This window comes from Triticum aestivum, chromosome 5D (assembly GCF_018294505.1).
Source record: "Triticum aestivum cultivar Chinese Spring chromosome 5D, IWGSC CS RefSeq v2.1, whole genome shotgun sequence".
NCBI classification, from domain to species: domain Eukaryota; kingdom Viridiplantae; phylum Streptophyta; class Magnoliopsida; order Poales; family Poaceae; genus Triticum; species Triticum aestivum.
In genome coordinates this window covers 47570574-47594438 of record NC_057808.1, presented here as the reverse complement: position 1 = coordinate 47594438, position 23865 = coordinate 47570574, and the positions used below count along the sequence as shown (strand labels likewise).

Sequence of the window (23865 nt, the reverse complement as noted above, 5' to 3'; positions counted from 1 at the left end):
GAGAGGCACGGTTGTGCTTTCGCGAGAGTCACGGCCGTGCCTCTCGGAAAGGGAAAACAAAACGCGTTTTTTCTTTTTTTTCTTTCGCGAGAGTCACGGTTTTGCTTCCGCGAGAAGCACGGTTGTGCTTTCGCGAGAGTCACAGCCGTGCCTCTCGGAAAGGGAAAAAATACGCGTTTTCTGTTTTTTTTCTTTCGCGAGAGTCATGGTTTTGCTGTCGCCAGAGGTATGGTTGTGCTTTCGCGAGAGTCACGGGCGTGCCTCTTTCGGAAAGGGAAAAAAACGTGTTTTCTGTTTTTTTCCTTCCACAAGAGTCACGGTTTTACTTCCACGAGAGGCACGGCTGTGATTTCGCGAGAGGTACGGACGTGCCTCTTTCAGAAAGGAAAAAAAACCATGCTCCCGGTTGGTTTTTTCGTTCGGTTTTTTTCGTCTGATTTTTTTAATGAAAAAAAGTTCGTCAAAACCTATTAACATGGGATCTAGTTTTGAAGATCTCGACGCGAGGAATCCAATGGTGAAAACGGTTTGAGATTTGGACGCACGATTTAAGAGATAAAACGTTTTGAATAAACGGATCTACGAAAAAAGGAAAAACTCCCAGGTTGCGACAAGTGGCGCGCTGCATGGGCGCCACTTATCGTGACCCGGGAAGGTGGAGTGTTCTTTGCAACGAGTACTCCTTAATTAGTGATTTCGCCTGTTCTGGGCCTGGCGCCTGCTGCACACACAAAAGCGCTGGGAGGGTATTTCTCAAAAAAGAAAAAAAGCGCTAGGAGGGTGAATCTAAAAAAGAAAAAAAGCGCTGGGAGGGGAAGCAGAGACCCCTCCGGTGTTTCTTCTCCGTTCCTGAGTTTGGACCTTATTACACCAAAATAAACCCATCTCGGGCTGCCGTCGCTTGTCGCCGCTCCGGCCTACCCTCCGCCTCAGTACTTTTGGTCGGAGGGTGGCGTCAGAACCCCACCCTAATCCCCAAAGGAAATCAGATAGACCATAGGTTGCTCGTCCCAGATCTCTGCCTCTGCCGCGAGTGGGGAATAAGAGGAGCCGCCGCCGCCGGCCGGCACCTCCGCTCCGCAGGTTGCCTCTGTTCTCTAATCTAATCCTATTATTTCCCTCTTTCCCCCGCCGCGCTCCCACTTTTTCTTTAAGTTACGGGCTGCAGAGCTAAGTAAAGATCCAATTTTTGTGATGCACACCAGATGACTTACTGATTCTGGTTTCAGACAAAATTCAGTTTACGCAGACTTGCATTATTATGTCAAATCCTTATTAACCCCATGCTCCCTAACCTCTTGTTTGTCTGATGTTCCTCAATCTTCTTTACAGCGCTTGAATGGGGAACTATCTGACGAGTAGAATAACGGCAGAGAAGCATGTCCATGTCAAGACACTGAAGAATAGCAAGGGAAGGCCTGACGTTAAATTTCATGACCTTCCAGAGGTATGTTAATTATGCCTTTCGACTTGACCCTCAGGGTAATTAGATTTCTATACTTAAATTTGTCTTCTCCTTTTGCTGAAGGATGTACTGTGTGCAATTTTATCGAAATTACCTGTGAAAGAGGCTGTTCGGACCAGTGTTTTGTCGACTGACTGGAGATGTACATGGACAGCTTGCCCCAGGCTAAGCTTCGGTGTCAATGATGTATGTAAGAATGTGAAAATGAAACATCAGCACACCCAGATGTTCATTGACCGTGTTAATGCGGTTTTGGGGAAGCACTGTGGCAGGGTTGTTGACCAACTTGAAATTAAATTTATATTCGAGAGCAAGCTTGTTGATCACCTCAATAACTGGATTAGATTTGCTATGTCGACCCACGCAAAGAATCTAGCTTTTGATTTGGCGCCACCGTCCAATCTTCTGAAATATGGGGATCATTACAGATTCCCATTTGAGCTTTTAGACAACAAAAGTATATCCTGTCTAGCGTGTCTTCAACTTAGCTTTGTGTGTTTCAAACCACCTCCTGCCGATTTCATAGGTTTCCCAAACCTAAGAAAGCTTGATCTCCATGTGGTGAAGACCACTAGGCAGGATCTCGAGAGTATCTTGTGCAGTTGCATTACTCTTGAGTGGCTAAGCATAGTCAGATGCCATCTCAAGGATGAAATGAAGGTGGTTCTGCAGCCATTGTCCCAACTGCAGTACTTGAAAATCATGCACTGTGAGGTAACCAAGATAGAGTTCGATGCTGCAAATCTATCCACCTTTGTTTATGATGGACCATACATACCTATTACCCTCCATCATGCTACGAAACTGGAGAATGCAAAATTTTGGTTCCGCGGTGCGGTTTTTCAGCGTGCTGCCACGTCACTCCTCAATGGGCTACCAGATGTACAAAACCTGACATTGCAACTTGGAATGCAACGCCTAGAGGTATTTTATATTGGGACAATATTCGAGTTATGGTTTAGCATGTAATCTTGCAATAACCTTTGCTGTTTTATCTTTCAGAGCCGGTGGACATTAAATAGCCCTCGTGTGTTTTCTCACCTCAGGCATGTGCAGATACTGTTGGTTATACATCATGAAGACAGTGACAAAATCCTCTACTTAGTTTCTTTTCTAAGGGTTTCTCCGTTCATTGAGAAGTTGGAAGTACATGTGAGTAATATTCTCAATCATTTCCCCTTTTTGTTTGTAAGCTACTCCCTCTGTAACTTAATATAAGACATTTTTTGACACTGCCATAGTGTCAAAAAACGTCTTATATCAAGTTACAGAGGTAGTACTATTTTCAACCTGCATGTACGGGGTAGCAAGAAACCCTACTAATCTTGATGACTTAAACAGTTCCGTGGCCTTTATACTATGTGGTTTGCAACCGATGGACCTTCGAGACAAGAAATACCGCTGTTGGAAGATAAATATGTGAATCTGAAGGACATGCATGTTACAGGATTCAAAGGGGCAAGAGGCCAAGCTGAATTCATCATGCACGTGGTTGAAAATGCTCCTGCAATACAGGTCGTAACTGTAGACACAGCTCAAAGGCTAACCGATGCTTTGGATCCAGGGGAACCAACCCCTAGAGTAGATAGTGCTGCTCTTGATATGGTTAGAGGCCCTCTCCTGAAGAGGCTCCCACCGAATGCAAAACTTTCACTTATTTAAGGCAGACTTCCATTTGTTGTATATACTAGAGGCTGGGGTGCGCCTTGCAGAACATCTACATTCATGATGAGTCACTTATTTTGGGACGGAGGGAGTACTACATAAGTTAATTTATTATTAGTCTGACATCTCTCAGACATCAATTGATGATTTATTGTCCAGCAGCACATTCGTAGGAGGCCATGGGGCTTGTCTGTATAGCTTAATAGTGTGAGGAGCAAACAGATTTGTAGATACGTATATACTTCCTCTGTTTCTAAATAGGAGTATAAGTCGATTTCAATATGGATTACACACGGAGTAAAATAAGTGAATCTACACTCTAAAATATGACTATATACATCCGTATGTAGTCTATATTGAAATCTCTAAAAAGAATTATATTTAGAAATGGAGGGATTAGATTGTAAAGAGGCATGGTTCGGCAGCACATGTTCATTACTCGTTCAGAAAAATTCACTAAATACAAACATCAAACTTGCACTTGGGGGTCATCTACGATCCATTATACGGTTTTGTGTACATATGTGCTGAGCTGGCGCGAGTCAACCGTTGCCAAGTGTGCATTGACCGCCACATGTGCCCAGCTCGCTCGAATACGCATGCACACGGTTTCTTTTTTGCAAAACTGCCAGAATAAAAGATTTGCCCCCCAACCTGGTCGCACACCTGGTTGGACCGAGCCGCACCCGCTCCGACCGAGCCCAGCCGATGCCCTCTCCCTCGCTCTCTGCTCTCCCAACCCTAGATGCCCTCCGCCGCGTCGCCGCCGCCGCCCTCTCTCCGTCGCCGCAGCCATTGCCGCCGCCCTCTCTCCTCATGTCATCTTCAAGCTCTGTTCGATCTGGGCTACGTGGCCGCTCCGTTGTAGTTTCGTTGATCCCGTGCCCGGATTGTGGCGAGCAGATCAAGTTCTACCGCTCTGGCATCGACGAGCACGAGGGGTGGGTCTTCTACAGGTGCACCAAACACCAGGTCAAGTTCCTCTGCCTTCTATTGGTTGGTAATCTGTACATGCTCCATATTGCTTCACTGGTTCTGCATCAGATTGATCTATAAGACTGCATTAGGGTTTTGGGTCAGATTAGGTTACTGCAATTGGTTGGTGATCTGTGATTTATGGTGGATGATACTGAATATGCTGTGTTTACTCTGTTTTAGAGTTGACTGAATATGCCCTAATAGTTAGCTGAACTTTATAGTTAACTGAACTTTTTCAGTTAACTGAATATGCTGTGTTTCCTCTGTTTTATAGGTGACTTGTGATTTCTGGCGTTGGGAGCTTGAATATGTGCATCATCTTGTTGAACATAGGGTTCTTGTTGGTGATGCTGCTGTGGATGCAATAGGAGCAGCTGAGGATAAAAGGGAGGAGCTTGAGAGGAAGAGGACTAAAGCAATAAAAGTTGATTTTGGGTCTTTTGGCTCCCCTAGTGAGAAGAACTTTGCTATCAAGCAGCAAGTTGGTATGCTGCTTGGATTAGGTAGAGAAATCCTAGTGCTGCTAAAACTGGTGATGGCTGATGTTATGGTGCTTTGTGTGCTGTGTTTCATAGTAGTTATGAAGAAGTGAGATGTAGTGAAATCAGTGAACACACTAAGTAGATTAAGTACTTGTTTTGGGTTTGGATGCATGCTTTGATGGTTGTAATGGTTGCAAGCTGCCATGGTTGTAATGGATAACTGATCAAGTAATATGAAGACTGGAGTTATGTACCAATGTTGTCATGTTATCTTGGTATGGATGTTGAATATGTACCAATGTTGTCATGTTATCTTGGTATGGATGTTGAATATGTACCAATGTTGTCATGTTATCTTGGTATGGATGTTGAATATATGTAAATTATTAATTTTTTAAATATATTTATATTATAATCATGTGTTTCAAATAATATACATATTAATAAAATAAATTGCATTGTAAAAATGAACAGTTTTATAAAATGTGAATATTTTAATATAAAACCGTTAACATATACTCCCTCCGTTCCTAAATGTAAGTCTTTGTAGAGATTTTAACATGGACTACATACGGAGCAAAATGAGTGAATCTATACTCTAAAGTGTGTCTATGTACATCCGTATTTAGTCCATATCAAAATATCCAAAAAGTCTTATATTTAGGAACGGAGGGAGTATGAGCTAAATATATAAAAAATATAAATTTACATTTTACTATGTTTCTGTGAATTATGAGAACTATTACATGAATAATTTTGTAATTTATGATTTAATTATATGGATAATTTTTAAATTAATAAGTGAATAATTTATAATGTAATTTTTTATTTATGTATATTTTTTATGACATATGATTATAATTTACATATATTTTATACACTTCTATAAAGTACTAGTGCAAAATAAGCCGCATGGATTATTTATGTATATATTATTTATAACATATGATTATTACATACATTTTATACACTTCTATAAAGTAATAGTGCAAAATGGGACGCACGGAGTGCATTTCATTATCTTTATCTTTTTTACCTACTAACTAGCAAACGGGCCCGTGCGTTGCAACGGGAGAAAAGAATACCACACGCTCTTAATTTGCAAAAAAGGGTCTATAATCTGAGTATTTGCAGCTACGGCCCAAACAAAAATGGTCTTTGACAACAAAAGCGCAAGTTCAAGATTTCACATGTCTTCTATTTAAACACGGCTTGCATGTAGATTTAATACGTACAAGAAAAGGGCAAGTGATCTTCAATTTCGTCTCCAATCCTGATTTTGCTGAGATGTTCATCCACAATCCGGATCAGTATCGATATGAAAGAAAGACGGATAATGCACTGTTGATTAAGATTGCACCCTCGATAGTATTTTTTTTAAATGGTTAACAGGTAAAATAACATCATGTTCAGATTCTATATATTTTTTTAATCAAATTCCATATATAACATGTTAAATTTGAAGTTACGGTTTAGAAGATATGAGTATTTTAAAAAAACATTTGATATGTATTGCGGGTTTAATGTTAAAAACACCAGGGGGTTTCTATAAAATAGTATGACGGACTAAGAATACCTATTTTTTTATTAGTAGGTAAGCATATATGCCCGTGCGTTGCAACGGGAGAAGTAATTAAAACGTATATCAATGGACACAACAACATCTGGATGGTGCCACCTCACGATAGCAGGGATACGCATGCCGAGGTTAAAATCCATTCCCTCCTTTGTTGTGGTTATGTCACGAAAGTCTTGAAAATAATTATTAACGCAAGATTGATGGACTTCGGAAGGATTAATTTATTAATATAGGGTCTCCTCCTCATAGCAACAATCACGAAATCTGGTCTTTCTTACAAACTCGCTTAATTTATATTGACTTAACCATCCATGCAAATCAAACAATTTTATTTATTTAGTGCCAGCCAGCCATGCTAGCCCAAATCCATTTAATTCCTTCGCTCCCTATGTTCCTTGTTCTTGAATTGGCTCCCAATTTCCACGCAATTTATAAATGTATATAAATTGATGTATTCTCATGCAAAGAGTCGAGGTGGGACTTTTTAATTAAATAATGAACCTATTTTTTAGCACAAGTATGCTAGGTCAGTTGGTTGAGGCCTTTGGGGTCATGAGTTGCAATCCCGCAAAGCATAAATATTTTTTGCTACTCCCTAGTCTGCAGAAAAAAGGGTGCAACACAGGCCCTCCTGAAATTAAACATATTTCTGGTCAAATTACATATATAAATATAAATTATTTGAAAAAATACCAGGGGGACTTAATACTGGACCGAAGTTGGGCCAAAACACTACGTACTTTATTAGTAGATAGGTATAGATAATGAGTGCAGAAATAGTAAGTTTAATCCCAATTTTACAATTAAGTTAGTGAATCAGACACCCAAGCTCTAGATAAACTTGCATGAATGTCTCTAATCCATATACCTAGTTTCCATCTAAGTCTAATTTGAATTTACCTTAGCAGCATGAAATCACTCTTCCATGGCAAACTCACAATTTTCTTTTACACGGCCGTGTATTGTCTACACATGCTGATATATGAGCATAAACACGCAGTGTGAAATGTGAATGCACGCACACTGCACTTCTGATGTACCGTGGCTTCAGATGAAACATATCACGGAGAGTTTCTGCATCGGTGAACTAATATTCTACTCCACCAACCACATTATTGGAGAGGAGAGGTGCACACTTTCTGATTGGTTCCGCCGGATCACAAGCTCTGCATCAATTGATTCCTTCCGGCCGGAAGGCACATATGACATATCCATCCAGCTGCTTGTCTGCTTGCCCACGGTGGTTGGAAACGTAGTCAGACTCTCGATCTGGATGCTCCCAATGCTGATCTGCATGTATGCTCTTGGCCCGAGCCTCTCGCGTATATGATCGGCGGCGGCCGGCCGAGGAGCTAGCGGAGACACCCCACCGTACCTCGTCCCGACACCTAGCCCTGCTAAAGCTGGAGCTGGAGTATGATATGCCGGGCGTCCTGCGCGTGCATAAGAGCGGCCGCGTCGAGCGCCAATGGCGTCTCTTCCAAGGACGTCGTCCTTGACCCCGCGGCCAACATCCAGGCCCGCCTCTACCTCCCCACCGCCGTCGCTGCGGAGCCCGAAGTTCCCCGTCGTCATCTTCTTCCACGGCGACGCGTTCTTCGTCCACACCGCCGCGTCCCCGCTCTACCACAGCTACTGCGCCTAACTCGTCGCAGCCGTCCCCACCGTCGTCATCTCAGTCGACTACCGTGTCTCGCCGCGGAGTACCCCATCCCAGCCGCATACGACGGCGCCGAGCCCTGGCTCGCGCGCACGGCGAAGCCTCACACGTCGTCCTCAAGGGCGACAGCGCCGGTGCGAACATGGCGCACGCCACGACGATACGGATTGGGAAGGAGCGCATCGACGGCTACAGCGACAAGGTCAGCGCCGTGGCGCTCCTAAACCCCTACTTCCGGGTGCCGCGGCGAATCATCGTGGGGCTGCACGATATGTTCTCAGGTGCCCATCTATCTATGTCATGTCGTTGAGGCGGTACGCCGTAGTGCCTAGGGTGCCGAGTGCTCGCCGTCCGGCAGCACGACACGACGTGTCATGGCTCGTTGAAGGCCAATCGCACCCAGAGCGAGACCATAGGCCTACGTGCTTCGAAGAAGTAGAGGAGGAGGCTTGGTTGTGCCTGTATTTATTGCAGGAGGGACGACCGTGGCTGGATGTACTTGTGTCGTTCACGGCAAGTTGTGGCAACGTATTTTATTGCCTAAATACTCAATCGTGCAGCTGCGCTATTTGGCTCAGTTGGGCGCACGCTCATGGACCGCTTGATGAGAGAGATTGATCCCAGATTTGAAAAGCTGCACACCCACTAATTCTATATATGGAAAGATTCTAAAATAAAGTATGTTAATTTTTCTCCACATCGTCTGGCTAACCATGAGAAGCCAATGATGACGTAACATGCATTAATTTTGGTACAAGAAAATTCAAAAACCTATAACTTTCAAACCGCTTATCGAAATTATGATCTGTCTTCACTGTTGGCTTCCTCGTGACGAGCTCTTCAAAACTAGATCACATATGAATATGTTCCGATGATTTTTTTCAAAAGCAACTTCGATGCTAAATGAGGCAACTTTAGTGCTAAGTAGGAGCAACTCTAGATGAATTGAACCGTGTCTATTAGTGAATTTGCCTAGTAGCCTCCTAACTAGCTGTGTGCAGTAGTGTAATAGGTGGTTACCAAGGTTGGTAAGTTGCATACATTGGAAACTAAGTTGTAGATAGTTTAGTTGTCTGCCATACTGTGAAAGTTTCTTACTGTACATTGGAATGTTGTCTAACATGGCTTTTAAGTTGTCTGCCTCAGAAACCAAGTTACCTACAACACTATGAAGTTGCCTACGGGTGATCCCCAATTGCCAAAATACTATGAAAGTTGTCCATCAAGGCACCTAAGTTTCCTACACTGCCAAAAAGTTTTTGTTGGAGCTAAGTTGTCTACCATGATTCGAAATTTGAAAACTATGTGGGGATGGACGGTATAAGAGCCTTGTTCTTTCTTTTCTGGGGAGTCTTACAACCAACGCTACTGAGCACGCGAGTGTTGAGTATCCAGATCGCGAGTGTTGACTAGTTTCATAAGTGGGGGCAGATGAGAAGTTGCATAGGGGGTGATAACAAGCTTCATAGGGGTCTGGATCAGACAGTTGCCCACAAAACTGCGCAAGTTGTTCATAATTTTCGCACGAGTTCTCATCGAAAATCATTGAAATCTCCAGATATAATGATGAAAACACACATGAGTTGCTTGTTGAATGCACTGTAGTTACACAGAACACCCCAAAAGGTTCTAACTTTTTTTTGTGATACTCGAGTGCATAACAATCTCAGAGTTCCTTGTTTTGCCTCCAATAGCCCCATCAATAGTCATCTTTTTAGTGTATTGTAGGCAAATGAAATAGTAATGGCAGTCAACTAAACATCACTAATAGGCAACTTCATAGTGTTTTGTACGCAACATAGAAAAGCAATAATAATCAACTTCATAATATTTTGTAGGCAACTAGGCATCAATGCTAGGCAACTGACCATCCACTGTAGGCAACTGATTAACCATGGTAGGCAAGTGTGATAATGTTAGCAAAATTCATTGATACACATATTGCAATGAAATTGCTTATATGTTGTAGCACTAAAGGTGCCTCATCCTTATTGTGGTTTTCTCATCTTTTTTTCCATAAACCAACCTAATACGTAGTCCTACTAGGGAAAAATGAAGTTGCTTCCCTATTGCACTAAAGTTGCCTCTGTTGCACCCAAAGTTGCCTCGATAAAAAGTTTGGGGTGGCATAGAGTTAGGATACTTGCTAGTTATGGTAGACAACTTAGAGATGAAGCTAGTCAATTTGGTAGTTGCAATAACCAATTTAGAAGGATTTTTCGTTGATAAGTAGTCATACTAGTACAAAAAAGAAGTTGCTTTCTTATAGCACTACAGTTGCATCAATACAACCCAAAGTTGCCCACGAAACAAGTTTATCAAAATGTACCCATATGGGATCTAGTTTCGAAGTACTCGTCGTGAGAAACCCAATGGTGAAAACGGATCTGAATTCCGATGCACGAATCAAAAGTTATAACTTTTTGAATTTTTTTGAAACCCAAAAAAATGCACACGGGACAAGATCGTAAGTAATTTCCTGAGTAGCGTGAATACGTCAAGTGTTTTCTTTTGAGATGTCAGTTGGTTTCGGAATCATGTGGACGTGGGGTGAGAAACTGATTTGCTTTTTTTAGAAAGTGACAGCCCGCCTTCCTTTTGGGAAGAGCGCTCGATCCCGCGAGCGGGCGCTCGGGCGCCAGGTAGCCACGTCCATTTTATTGGGACTTGCTACGGGCTGTGGCTTCGGGCGCACATATCAGCTTTTTTGTCCAGCGCCAGGGCACAAATAGTACCACCTCGCGTATATGTTTTAAATTTAAAGTAAAACATAAACTTACGGAAAGAAGCGTATTGTGACGATGAACCCACGGAGTCAATCCGTGCTTTATTATTATTAGGGAAAGATAATAAAGCACACATTGCATCCGCCGGGTTCACCATCATCTTCCTTTTTATGGTTATTCTTCTGGTCCATCCGGGATTTTTTTTTAAATTGTACAAGTCAGGATTCGAACACAAAACCATCGCCATGAGGCGAACATGTGCTAGCAACCTCACCAATCCGCTGTTTGTGTATCTCTACTCCTAATGTCTCAGTTGGTAGTCTCCGTGGTTAATTTTCGTCCCACCTTTCCTGGTTTTTTTCTCCTCCCTCCCACCTCCCAACTCCCCCGCAGTAACGATCCCACCTCCCAGTTTCGTAGGTTTTTTTTCGTCGGTTTTTTATTCGCCCCCCTCCCACTGGCCGGACAAACCCAACGTTTATTTGGTAACATAATGAATTCACATATGGTGATTGATTTCTTCTTTGGTAACCCAACTAACGGATGGTAATCAATCTTCAAATACCAAAACCAAACGTACAAGGCAACAATCTCTACTCCTAATGAAGCAGTTGGTAGTCTCGCTTCCAGGGTTTTTTTCGTCTCACCTTCATCGGGTTTTTTTCGTCACGATTTTTTTTGCTGGTTTTATTTCGTCCCCCTCCGACCACCCCTTCCGATGGATTTTTTCCTCTGGTTCCTTTCCGTCCCACCTCCCGTCTTTGCTCGACATGCAAAGCCGCCCCGATCGATCAAATCTGGATCTCGGCGGCGGTGCCTCCTCCCTCTCCCCGCGCACCGGCGCATCCTTCGGAGCCCTCCCCGCCACCTCCCTTCCCAGCGCCCACTCGACTGCCCCTCCTCGCCACATCGCGGCCGTGAGAGCCCTCAAAAAGCTGGCCCTGGAGGACTGCTTCAAGAGGATGATCTGCTTCGAGACTCTGAACCCGTCGTGCCTGCTGCTGCCGTGCGACCAGGCGCCCGAGATCTTCGACATCGCCGGCCACTTCGCTGGGTCAGGCAGCGCCAAGGACCCGCCCAGGATCCCCGTCATATGCAAGCCCAACGTCGGCGCCATGGAGCCGGCCCTCAAGATCGCCGACGTCAACCCAGATCCGTGCGCTACCTCCCTTTGCCGCCGGATCCCCGCGAGGCATGCTCAGATCCGTCCGCCAACCGCTGGCGACGAGGCGTACGGCGCCGCCATGGCCGTGCTCGAGCGCCTCCAAGAACCCGCAGAGGAGAATCGAGGCGTGGCGCCTCCTGGACTCCGTTCGTCGCCGCTTTGGCGACGGCGTCCCCGCCGCTGGGCAGGAAGAGTGTTTCCACGCCTTCAACCTCCGTGTCCACGATGTCGTACTCGATGCCCACCTGCAAGGTCAGCCTCCCATCCTCCCGGTCCTTCCCAGCAAATTGATCTGGGCTTCAACCATGAATTAAACGTCCTGGTCTCTAATGGGAACTTTTTTGTTACTGAACTTCGTAATTGGTTTGCATAAAATCTGAGGTCTCTCTGACATATTTTACTTGACCACGGTTTGCTTCAGAATTCTACTTTATGTGAGCATTACTTTCTTAGTGTATCTGATTTACTTGGAGGAGTATTTAATTACACGTATGTGTAGTACAAGTTGTTATTTCCTAATAATTTTGATGGCCTCTAAGCATCGTTGTTCATGTCTATTATTATTTATGAAAGCTACATGTCTTGGAGGGAAGTTGCGACTTGAGGGAGTGAACTCCCATTCTCTCAATTTCTTGGCATGGCCATGCTTGCAGTACTGATAAGACATGCTTCAAAAATGGAGGAGGGAGGACGTGAGCTGCTGCCTTGGTTCCTGTCCGCACCAGCTGCCACAGTATGTAATCAGGCCTCCACTATCGTCCTCTGAATTTTGGATTACATGCATCTACAAGAGCGTGAGAACTTGAGAGGGTAGCACAATGCTACGTAGAAGTTATTTTTCTCCATGAAGTTGATCATGCGAAGCTGGTGCCAGATAGAAGGTTAATTGAGTTCTCATCTCCAAAATGTTTGCATTCTAAGTATCCTCTTTGATTCAGTGGTTACATGATGCTACAGTTCACTTGTTTTTCACCTCTTGATGCTACTATACACAGAAGGTGTTTGCTAATTTGCACATTAAAATTTTCTGATAAACTATGCCAATATCACATGCATATGTATTTTTTAGTGATGTCCGATTATTAATCCATGCTACAATAGAACGTGCCCACATAACAAGTTTTTCCGCAATCTTCGCAAGCAAGTATTTGTTTGTCTAACTGCAGGTGGGATAACAAGATCCACTGTGTGTGTGCAATGGTAACAATAAATACTCTGTCATTAGGGAGATTTCTGATAATTCTACTCTGCATTTTTTTGCTTTCGTACAAGTGTTCTGCCGCATTGTGGAACTACGATTGACAAATATGATACACCTCAGGAGTTATTTTTGAAGGAAATATGCCTTAGAGGCAATAATAAAGTTATTATTTATTTTCTTATTTCATGATAAATGTTTATTATTCATGCAAGAAATTGTATTAACCGGAAACTTAGTATATGTGTGAATACATAGACAAAACAAAGTGTCCTTAGTATGCCTCTACTTGACTATTTCGTTCATCTAAGATGATTATGTTTCCTAACTATAAACATGTGTTGTCATTTGATGAACGGGATCACATCATTAGGAGAATGATGTGATGGACAATACCCATTCGTTAGCTTAGCATTATGATAGTTACAGTTTCATTGCTACTGCTTTTTTCATGACTTATACATGTTCCTCGGACTATGAGATTATGCAACTCCCAAATACCGGAGGAACACCTTGTGTGCTATCAAACGTCACAACGTAACTGTGTGATTATAAATATGCTCTATAGACGTCTTCGATGGTGTTTGTTGAGTTGGCATAGATCGAGATTAGGATTTGTCACTCTGTGTATCGGAGAGGTATCTCTGGGCCCTCTCGGTAATGCACATCACTATAAGCCTTGCAAGCATTGTGACTAATGAGTTAGTTGCGGGATGATGCATTACGGAACGAGTAAAGAAACTTTCCGGTAACGAGATTAAACTAGGTATTGAGATACCGACGATCAAATCTCGGGCAAGTAACATACTGATGACAAAGGGAACAACGTATGTTGTTATGCGGTTTGACCGACAAAGATCTTCGTAGAATATGTAGAAACCAATATGAGCATCCAGGTTCCGCTATTGGTTATTGACCGGTGATGAGTCTCGGTCATCTCTACATAATTCTTGAACCCGTAGGGTCCGCACACTTAACGTTCTGTGACGATTTGTATTATGAGTTATGTGATTTGATGACCGAAATTTGTTTGGAGTCCCGAATGAGATCGGCGACATGACGAGGAGTCTCGAAATGGTCGAGAGATCGATATATTGGAAAAGGCTATATTCGGACATCAGAAAGGTTCCGAGTGATTCGGGTATATTTTTCGGAGTACCGGAGAGTTACGGGAATTCGTATTGGGCCTTAATGGGCCATACGGGAAAGGAGAGAAAGGCCTCAAGGGTGGCCGCGTCCCTTCCCCATGGACTGGTCCAAATTGGACTAGGGAAAGGGGGCGCCCCCTTCCTTTTCCCTTCCCTTTTTCCTATTCCATGTGGGAGGTGGAATCCTACTAGGACTAGGGAGTCCTAGTAGGACTCCACACTTTGGGCGCGCCCTATGAGGGCCGGCCTCCTCCCCCTCCATCCTTTATATACGTGGCCAGGGGGCACCCCATAGACACACAAGTTGATCATTGATCTCTTAGCCGCGTGCGGTGCCCCCCTCTACCATAATCCACCTTGGTCATATCGTTACAGCACTTAGGCGAAGCCCTGCATCGGTAGCTTCATCATCACCGTCATCATGCCGCTGTGCTGACGAAGCTCTCCCTCGACACTCTGCTGGATCGTGAGTTCGTGGGACGTCACTGAGCCGAACGTGTGCAGATCGCGGAGGTGCCGTACTTTTGATGCTAGGATCGGTCGATCGTGAAGACGTACGACTACATCAACCACGTTGTCATAACGCTTCCGCTTACGGTCTATGAGGGTACGTAAACAAACACTCTTCCCTCTCGTTGCTATGCATCATCATGATCTTGCATGTGTGTAGGATTTTTTTTGAAATTACTACGTTCCCCAACACTTTATATATATGGACTGAAAATTGATTTAGGTTTTTCTGTCATACAGATTGGGCATCAAAGTAGACGACAAAGGATGACAAACGATTAAGTTCTGCACCTTAGTCCACTTACAACTTATAAGTTGATTGATACTTTTCATTTTATATTGATGTGCTTCCAACGAGAACAAATTTTTCACCGGATGTGTTTCATTACATATGCCATTTTATTTGTGTGAAGTCTTTGAGACTTTCCTTTGATTCTTTATTTTAACGGCGTGAAAAAGGATTATAAGTAATGTTGGGTTCCCGGCAGGACAAAGGTAGGAAGAGAAGCAAATCATAACCTTTAGGTTCATGGTCTAGGAGCAGGAAAGTACATGTCCATCTTTGTGGTATTCTCATATGAATAAGCATAATACTACGTACAGAATCTCTCAATTGTGTAGACAGGTCATCAAGTAATGGTTAGTAATTCATAATACTGCTTCACCTTTATGTTAATGATCCGCTTTTAAGTGTTTGTTGCCAAAGTGAGCATCAAATTGTAGGAATCTCAATCTTTTTTTCTATATTTCTCGCAAGGCTCTTGTACGGTAGATATTTTTGCTTGGTCATAAATGAATTAGTCCCATGCTCTGACAGTAAGATAATGGAGCTAGGTGGACGAACATCGGCATTGATGCCAAGATTATCTGACATCTTGTTGTAGTAGTGTCTTAATTGGATATGTTTACAGTTCTAAAATCAATGTTCATCAACATCTAGCCTTCTAACTAAAAAGTCATCTAGCCTTCTAACTAAAAAGTATTTTCGCAAGGGCTTCTCTGCACCGGTACGCTCTCTCGCTGGTACACAATTTGAGGCATGGGAGCGAGGGGCACGTTGTGAGGTCGTCTTCGGTCATGGCTACAACTTATGACGAGAAGGGGATTTATGCTTAGTAGGCTGCGACGTGGTTAGCAAGTCATTGTCGCAGTCTCCGCCTCCCAGGTTGCCTCGGCTTCCTATTGGTGTGTGTTGCTGCAACAACCCCTTTCGGCCACCTCTGAGGTTGGGCAATGTGGCGACTGATGTCAAGGGCGTCTCCATCTTACGTGCAAGGCACAAATTGCACCGCACGCAACATCTTGCTATGCATGGCCACTGATGTCAAAGGTGGGTTCCAGTTTGACGACCTTTCTACCAAGTCTCCATGCATGATCTGCTTCTTTCATGTACTTTCTCCATCTACTGTTATACTATCTTGCAACTACGGCTTATCCTGCTTCATGTATTGGGCCTTAGTGGGCCTGAGAGGAGAGACAGGGCAGCAGCCAGGAGGTGGCACACCCCCTCCCATGAGGAGTCCGAATTGGACTAGGGGAGGGGGGCGCGACCCCTCTTTCCCTAACCCTCTCCCTCTTTTTCCTTCCCCCTTCCCTCTTCCTAGTTGGACTAGGAAAGGGGAGTCCTACTCCTACTAGGAGGAGGACTCCCCCCTCCTTGGCGCGCCCCAAGCGCCGGCCGGCCTCCCCCTTGCTCCTTTATATATGGGGGCAGGGGGCACCTCTACACACAAGTTGATCTGTTGATCTCTCCCAGCCGTGTGCGGTGCCCCCCTCCACCATATTCCACATCGGTCATATCGTAGCGGTGCTTAGGCAAAGCCCTGCGTCGGTAGCAACATCATCACCGTCATCACGCCGTCGTGCTGACGGAACTCTCCCGTGAAGCTCTGCTGGATCGAAGTTCGCGGGACGTCATCGAGCTGAACGTGTGCTGAACTCGGAGGTGTCGTACGTTCGGTACTTGGATCGGTCGGATCGTGAAGACGTACGACTACATCAACCGTGTTGTGCTAACACTTCCACTTTCGGTCTATGAGGGTACGTGGACAACACTCTCACCTCTCGTTGCTATGCATCACCATGATCTTGCATGTGCGTAGGAATTTTTTTGAAATTACTACGTTCCCCAACAATGGTATCAGAGCCTGGTTTTATGCGTTGATGTTATATGCACGAGTAGAACACAAGTGAGTTGTGGGCGATATAAGTCATACTGCTTACCGGCATGTCATACTTTGGTTTGGCGGTATTGTTGGATGAAGCGGCCCGGACCGACATTACGCGTACGCTTACGCGAGACTGGTTCTTCCGACGTGCTTTGCACAGAGGTGGCTGGCGGGTGTCAGTTTCTCCAACTTTAGTTGAACCGAGTGTGGCTATACCCGGTCCTTGCGAAGGTTAAAACAACACCAACTTGACAAACTACCGTTGTGGTTTTGATGCGTAGGTAAGAATGGTTCTTGCTCAGCCCGTAGCAGCCACGTAAAACTTGCAACAACAAAGTAGAGGACGTCTAACTTGTTTTTGCAGGGCATGTTGTGATGTGATATGGTCAAGGCATGATGCTATATTTTATTGTATGAGATGATCATGTTTTGTAACCGAGTTATCGGCAACTGGCAGGAGCCATATGGTTGTCGCTTTATTGTATGCAATGCAATCGCCATGTAATTGCTTTACTTTATCACTAAGCGGTAGCGATAGTCGTAGAAGCAATAGTTGGCGAGACGACAACGATGCTACGATGGAGATCAAGGTGTCGCGCCGGTGACGATGGGGATCATGACGGTGCTTCGGAGATGGAGATCACAAGCACAAGATGATGATGGCCATATCATATCACTTATATTGATTGCATGTGATGTTTATCTTTTATGCATCTTATCTTGCTTTGATTGACGGTAGCATTATAAGACGATCTCTCACTAAATTTCAAGGTAAAAGTGTTCTCCCTGAGTATGCACCGTTGCCAAAGTTCGTCGTGCCGAGACACCACGTGATGATCGGGTGTGATAAGCTCAACGTTCATCTACAACGGGTGCAAGCCAGTTTTGCACACGCAGAATACTCGGGTTAAACTTGACGAGCCTAGCATATGCAGATATGGCCTCGGAACACTGAGACCGAAAGGTCGAGCGTGAATCATATAGTAGATATGATCAACATAATGACGTTCACCATTGAAAACTACTCCATTTCACGTGATGATCGGTTATGGTTTAGTTGATTTGGATCACGTGATCACTTAGATGATTAGAGGGATGTCTGTCTAAGTGGGAGTTCTTAAGTAATATGATTAATTGAACTTTAAATTTATCATGAACTTAGTCCTGGTAGTATTAGCATATCTATGTTGTAGATCAAGAGCTCGCGTTTAGCTCCCCTGTTTTATTTTTGATATGTTCCTAGAGAAAACTAAGTTGAAAGATGATAGTAGCAATGATGTGGACTAGGTCCGTGATCTGAGGATTATCCTCATTGCTGCACAGAAGAATTATGTCCTTGATGCACCATTAGGTGACAGACCTATTGCTAGAGTAGATACACACGTTATGAACGTTTGACAAGCTCGGTATGATGACTACTTGATAGTTTAGTGCACCATGCTTGACGGCTTAGAACTGGGACTTCAAAAATGTTTTGAACACCATGGAGCATATAAGATGTTCCAAGAGTTCAAATTGGTATTTCATACTCATGCCCGTGTCGAAAGGTACGAGACCTCTGACAGTACTTTGCCTAAAAGATGGAGGAGAATAGCTCAACCAGTGAGCATGTGCTCAGATTGTCTGGGTACTACAATTGCTTAAATCAAGTGGGAGTTAATCTTCTAGATAAGATAGTAATTGGCAAAGTTCTCTAGTCACTATCACCAAGTTAATAGAACTTCATGATGAACTATAATATGCAAGGGATGACGAAAACAATTCCCAAGCTCTCCGCGATGCTAAAATCGGCGAAGGTAGAAATCAAGAAAAACATCAAGTGTTGATGGTTGACAAGACCACTAGTTTCAAGAAAAAGGGCAAAGGAAAGAAGGGGAACTTCAAGAAGAACAGCAAGAAAGTTGCTGCTCAAGTGAAGAAGCCCAAGTCTGGACCTAAGCCTAAGGCTAAGTGCTTCTACTGCAAAGGGACTGGTCACTAGAAGCGGAACTACCCCAAGTATTTGGCGGATAAGAAGGATGGCAATGTGAACAAGCTATATTTGATATACATGTTATTGGTGTGTACTTTACTAGTGTATATAGCAACCCCTCGGTATTTGATACTGGTTCAGTTGCTAAGAGAAGTAACTCGAAACGGGAGTTGCAGAATGAACAGAGACTAGTTAAGGGTGAAATGACGATGTGTGTTGGAAGTGGTTCCAAGATTGATATGATCATCATCGCACACTACCTATACTTTCGGGATTAGTGTTGAACCTAAATAAATGTTATTTGGTGTTTGCGTTAAGCATGGATATGATTTGATCATGTTTATTGCAATACGTTTATTCATTTAAAACTAGAGAATAATTGTTGTTCTGTTTACATGAATAAAACCTTCTATGGTCATACACCCAATGAAAATGGTTTGTTGGATCTAGATTGCAGTGATACACATATTCATAATATTGAAGCCAAAAGATGCAAAGTTAATAATGATAGTGCAGCTTATTTGTGGCACTGCCGTTTAGGTCATATTGGTGTAAAGCGCATTAAGAAACTACATGCTGATGGGCTTTTGGAATCACTTGATGCTTGCGAACCATGCCTCATGGGCAAGATGACTAAGACTCCGTTCTCCGGAACAATGGAGCGAGCAACTGACTTATTGGAAATAATACATACTGATGTATACGATCCGATGAGTGTTGAGGCTCGCGGCGGTATCGTTATTTTCTGACCTTCACAGATGATTTGAGCAGATATGGGTATATCTACTTGATGAAACATAAAGTCTGAAACATTTGAAAAGTTCATATAATTTCAGAGTGAAGTGGAAAATCATCATAACAAGAAAATAAAGGTTCTACAATCTGATCGTGAAGGAGAATATTTGAGTTATCAGTTTGGTCTTCATTTGAAACAATGCGGAATAGTTTCGCAACTCACGCCATCTGGAACACCACAGCGTAATGGTGTGTCCGAACATCATAACCGTACTTTATTAGATATGGTGCAATCTATGATGTTTCTTACCGATTTACCATTATCGTTTTGGGTTTATGCATTAGAGACAATTGCATTCACTTTAAAAAGGGCACCATCTAAATCTGTTGAGACGACACCGTATGAACTGTGGTTTAACAAGAAACCTAAGCTGTCGTTTCTTAAAGTTTGGGGTTGCGATGCTTATGTGAAAAAGTTTTCATCCTAATAAGCTCAAACCCAAATTGGAGAATTGTGTCTTCATAGGATACCCAAAGGAGACAGCTGGGTACACCTTTTATCACAGATCCGAAGGCAAGACATTTGTTGCTAAGAATGGATCCTTTCTAGAGAAGGAGTTTCTCTCGAAAGAAGTGAGTGGGAGGAAAGTAGAACTTGATGAGGTAACTGTACCTGCTTCCTTATTGGAAAGTAGTTCATCAAAGAAATCTGTTCCTTTGATTCCTACACCAATTAGTGAGGAAGCTAATGATGATGATCATGTCACTTCAGATCAAGTTACTACCGAACCTCGTAGGTCAACCAGAGTGAGATCCGCACCAGAGTGGTATGGTAATCCTGTTCTGGAGGTCATGTTACTTGACCATGACGAACCTACGAACTATGAAAGCGATGATGAGCCCAAATTCCGCGAAATGGCTTGAGGCCATGAAATCTGAGATGGGATCCATGTATGAGAACAAAGTGTGGACTTTGGTTGACTTGCCCGATGATCGGCAAGCCATGGAAAATAAAAGGATCTTCAAGAGGAATAAGGACGCTGATAGTAGTGTTACTATCTACAAAGCTAGACTTGTTGAAAAAGGTTTTGACAAAGTTCAAGGTGTTGACTACGACGAGATTTTCTCACTCATAGCGATGCTTAAGTCTGTCCGGGTCATGTTAGCAAATTGCCACATTTTATGAAATCTGGCAAATGGATGTCAAAACTACATTCGTTAATGGATTTCTTAAAGAAGAGTTGTATATGATGCAACCAGAAGGTTTTGTCGATCCTAAAGGTGCTAACAAAATGTGCAAGCTCCAGCGATCCATCTATGGACTGGTGCAAGCATCTCGGAGTTGGAATATACGCTTTGATGAGTTGATCAAAGCAGATAGTTTTATACAGACTTGCGATGAAGCTTGTATTTACAAGAAAGTGAGTGGGAGCACTACAACATTTCTGATAAGTATATGTTAATGACATATTGTTGATCGAAAATAATGTATAATTTTCTGGAAAGCATAAAGGAGTATTTGAAAGAAGTTTTTCAAAGAAAGACCTCGGTGAAGCTGCTTACATATTGAGTATCAAGATCTATAGAGATAGATCAAGACGCTTGATAAGTTTTTTCAATGAGTACATACCTTGACATGATTTTGAAGTAGTTCAAAATGGAACAGTCAAAGAAAGAGTTCTTGACTGTGTTACAAGGTGTGAAATTGAGTAGACTCAAAGCCCGACCATGGCAGAAGATAGAGAGAGAATGAAAGTCATTCCCTATGCCTCAGCCATAGGTTCTATAAAGTATGCCATGCTGTGTACCAGATCTATTGTATACCCTACACTGAGTTTGGCAAGGGAGTACAATAGTGATCTAGGAGTAGATCACTGGACAACGGTTAAAATTATCCTTAATGGAATAAGGATATGTTTCTCGATTATGGAGGTGACAAAAGGTTCATCGTAAAGTGTTACGTCGATGCAAGTTTTGACACTGATCCAGATGACTCTAAGTCTCAATCTGGATACATATTGAAAGTGGGAGCAATTAGCTAGAGTAGCTCCATGCAGAGCATTGTTGACATAGACATTTGCAAAATACATACGGATCTGAATGTTGCAGAACCGTTGACTAAACTTCTCTCACAAAGCAAAACACGATCACACTTTAGTACTCTTTCGGTGTTAATCACATGGCGATGTGAACTAGATTACTGACTCTAGTAAATCCTTTGAGTGTTGGTCACATGACGATGTGAACTATGGGTGTTAATCACATGGTGATGTGAACTATTGATGTTAAATCACATGGCAATGTGAACTAGATTATTGACTCTAGTGCAAGTGGGAGACTGAAGGAAATATGCCCTAGAGGCAATAATAAAGTTATTATTTATTTCCTTATTTCTTGATAAGTGTTTATTATTCATGCTAGAATTGTCTTAACCGGAAACTTAGTACATGTGTGAATACATAGACAAACAGAGTGTCACTAGTATGCCTCTACTTGACTAGCTCGTTGAATCAAAGATGGTTAAGTTTCCTAGCCATAGACATGAGTTGTCATTTGATTAACGAGATCACATCATTAGAGAATGATGTGATTGACATGACCCATCTGTTAGCTTAGCACGATGATCGTTTAGTTTGTTGCTATTGCTTTCTTCATGACTTATACATGTTCCTATGACTATGAGATTATGCAACTCCCGAATACCGGAGGAACACTTTGTGTGCTACCAAATGTCACAACGTAACTGGGTGATTATAAAGGTGCTTTACAGGTGTCTCCGAAGGTACTTGTTGAGTTGGCGTATATCGAGCTTAGGATTTGTCACTCCGATTGTCGGAGAGGTATCTCTGGGCCCACTCGGTAATACACATCACTATAAGCCTTGCAAGCATTGTAACTAATGAGTTAGTTGCGGGATGATGTATTACGAAACGAGTAAAGAGACTTGCCGGTAACGAGATTGAACTACGTATTGAGATACCGACGATCGAATCTCGGGCAAGTAACATACCGATGACAATGGGAACAACGTATGTTGTTGTGCGGTTTGACCAATAAAGATCTTCGTAGAATATGTGGGAGCCAATATGAGCATCCAGGTTCCGCTATTGGTTATTGACCGGAGACGTGTCTCGGTCATGTCTACATAGTTCTCGAACCCGTAGGGTCCGCACGCTCAAAGTTCGGTGACGATCGGTATTATGAGTTTTTGTGTTTTGATGTACCGAAGGTAGTTAGGAGTCCCGGATATGATCACGGACATGACGAGGAGTCTCGAAATGGTCGAGACGTGAAGATCGATATATTGGACGACTATATTCGGACACCGGAAGTGTTCCGGGTGGTTTCGGAGAAAACCGGAGTGCCGGAGGGGTTACCGGAACCCCCCGGGGAAGTATTGGGCCTTAGTGGGCCCGAGGGGAGAGAGAGGGCAGCAGCCCAGGAGGTGGCGCACCCCCTCCCATGAGGAGTCCGAATTGGACTAGGGGAGGGGGGCGCGGCCCCTCTTTCCCTCTCCCTCTCCCTCCCTTTCCTTCCCCCTTCCCTCTTCCTAGTTGGACTAGGAAAGGGGAGTCCTACTCCTACTAGGAGGAGGACTCCCCCCTCCTTGGCGCGCCCCAAGGGCCGGCCGGCCTCCCCCTTGCTCCTTTATATACGAGGGCAGGGGGCACCTCTACACACAAGTTGATCTGTTGATCTCTCCCAGCCGTGTGCGGTGCCCCCTCCACCATATTCCACCTCGGTCATATCGTAGCGGTGCTTAGGCGAAGCCCTGCGTCGGTAGCAACATCATCACCGTCATCACGCCGTCGTGCTGACGGAACTCTCTCGTGAAGCTCTGCTGGATCGAAGTTCGCGGGACGTCATCGAGCTGAACGTGTGCTGAACTCGGAGGTGCCGTACGTTCTGTACTTGGATCGGTCGGATCGTGAAGACGTACGACTACATCAACCGCGTTGTGCTAACGCTTCCGCTTTCGGTCTATGAGGGTACGTGGACAACACTCTCACCTCTCGTTGCTATGCATCACCATGATCTTGCGTGTGCGTAGGATTTTTTTTTGAAATTACTACGTTCCCCAACATATGATCGTTACAGTTTCATTGCTACTTCTTTCTTCATGACTTATACATGTTCCTCAGACTATGAGATTATGCAACTCCCAAATACCGGAGGAACACCTTGTGTGCTGTCAAACGTCACAACGTAACTGGGTGATTATAAAGATGCTCTACAGGTGTCTCCGATGGTGTTTGTTGAGTTGGCATAGATCGAGATTAGGATTTCTCACTCCATGTATCGGAGAGGTATCTCTGGGCCCTCTCGGTAATGCACATCACTATAAGCCTTGCAAGCATTGTGACTAATGAGTTAGTTGCGGGATGATACATTACGAAACGAGTAAAGAGACTTG

At 43.6% G+C, this 23865-nt stretch overlaps 2 protein-coding genes across 3 annotated transcripts; both read left to right on the top strand.

The window, feature by feature from the left end:
• The first annotated feature begins 809 nt into the window (after window positions 1–809).
• Window positions 810–3270, top strand: LOC123119366 (F-box/FBD/LRR-repeat protein At1g13570). Its single transcript, XM_044539157.1, has 5 exons — window positions 810–1083; window positions 1333–1447; window positions 1529–2389; window positions 2468–2617; window positions 2807–3270. The coding sequence occupies exons 2-5, from the start codon at window positions 1340–1342 to the stop codon at window positions 3125–3127; spliced, it is 1440 nt and encodes a 479-aa protein (XP_044395092.1). The 5' UTR covers window positions 810–1083; window positions 1333–1339; the 3' UTR covers window positions 3128–3270.
• Window positions 3271–11277: 8007 nt separating this feature from the next.
• LOC123119365 (uncharacterized) lies at window positions 11278–12755 on the top strand. Of its 2 annotated transcripts, none has more exons than XM_044539154.1 (2): window positions 11278–11972; window positions 12374–12755. In XM_044539154.1, exons 1-2 carry the CDS (start codon window positions 11326–11328, stop codon window positions 12414–12416), a joined length of 690 nt encoding a protein of 229 aa, XP_044395089.1. In that variant the 5' UTR covers window positions 11278–11325; the 3' UTR covers window positions 12417–12755. The 2 variants fall into 2 exon arrangements, with proteins under 2 accessions (XP_044395089.1, XP_044395090.1); XM_044539155.1 differs by having other exon boundaries at window positions 12294–12755.
• Window positions 12756–23865: the final 11110 nt, after the last annotated feature.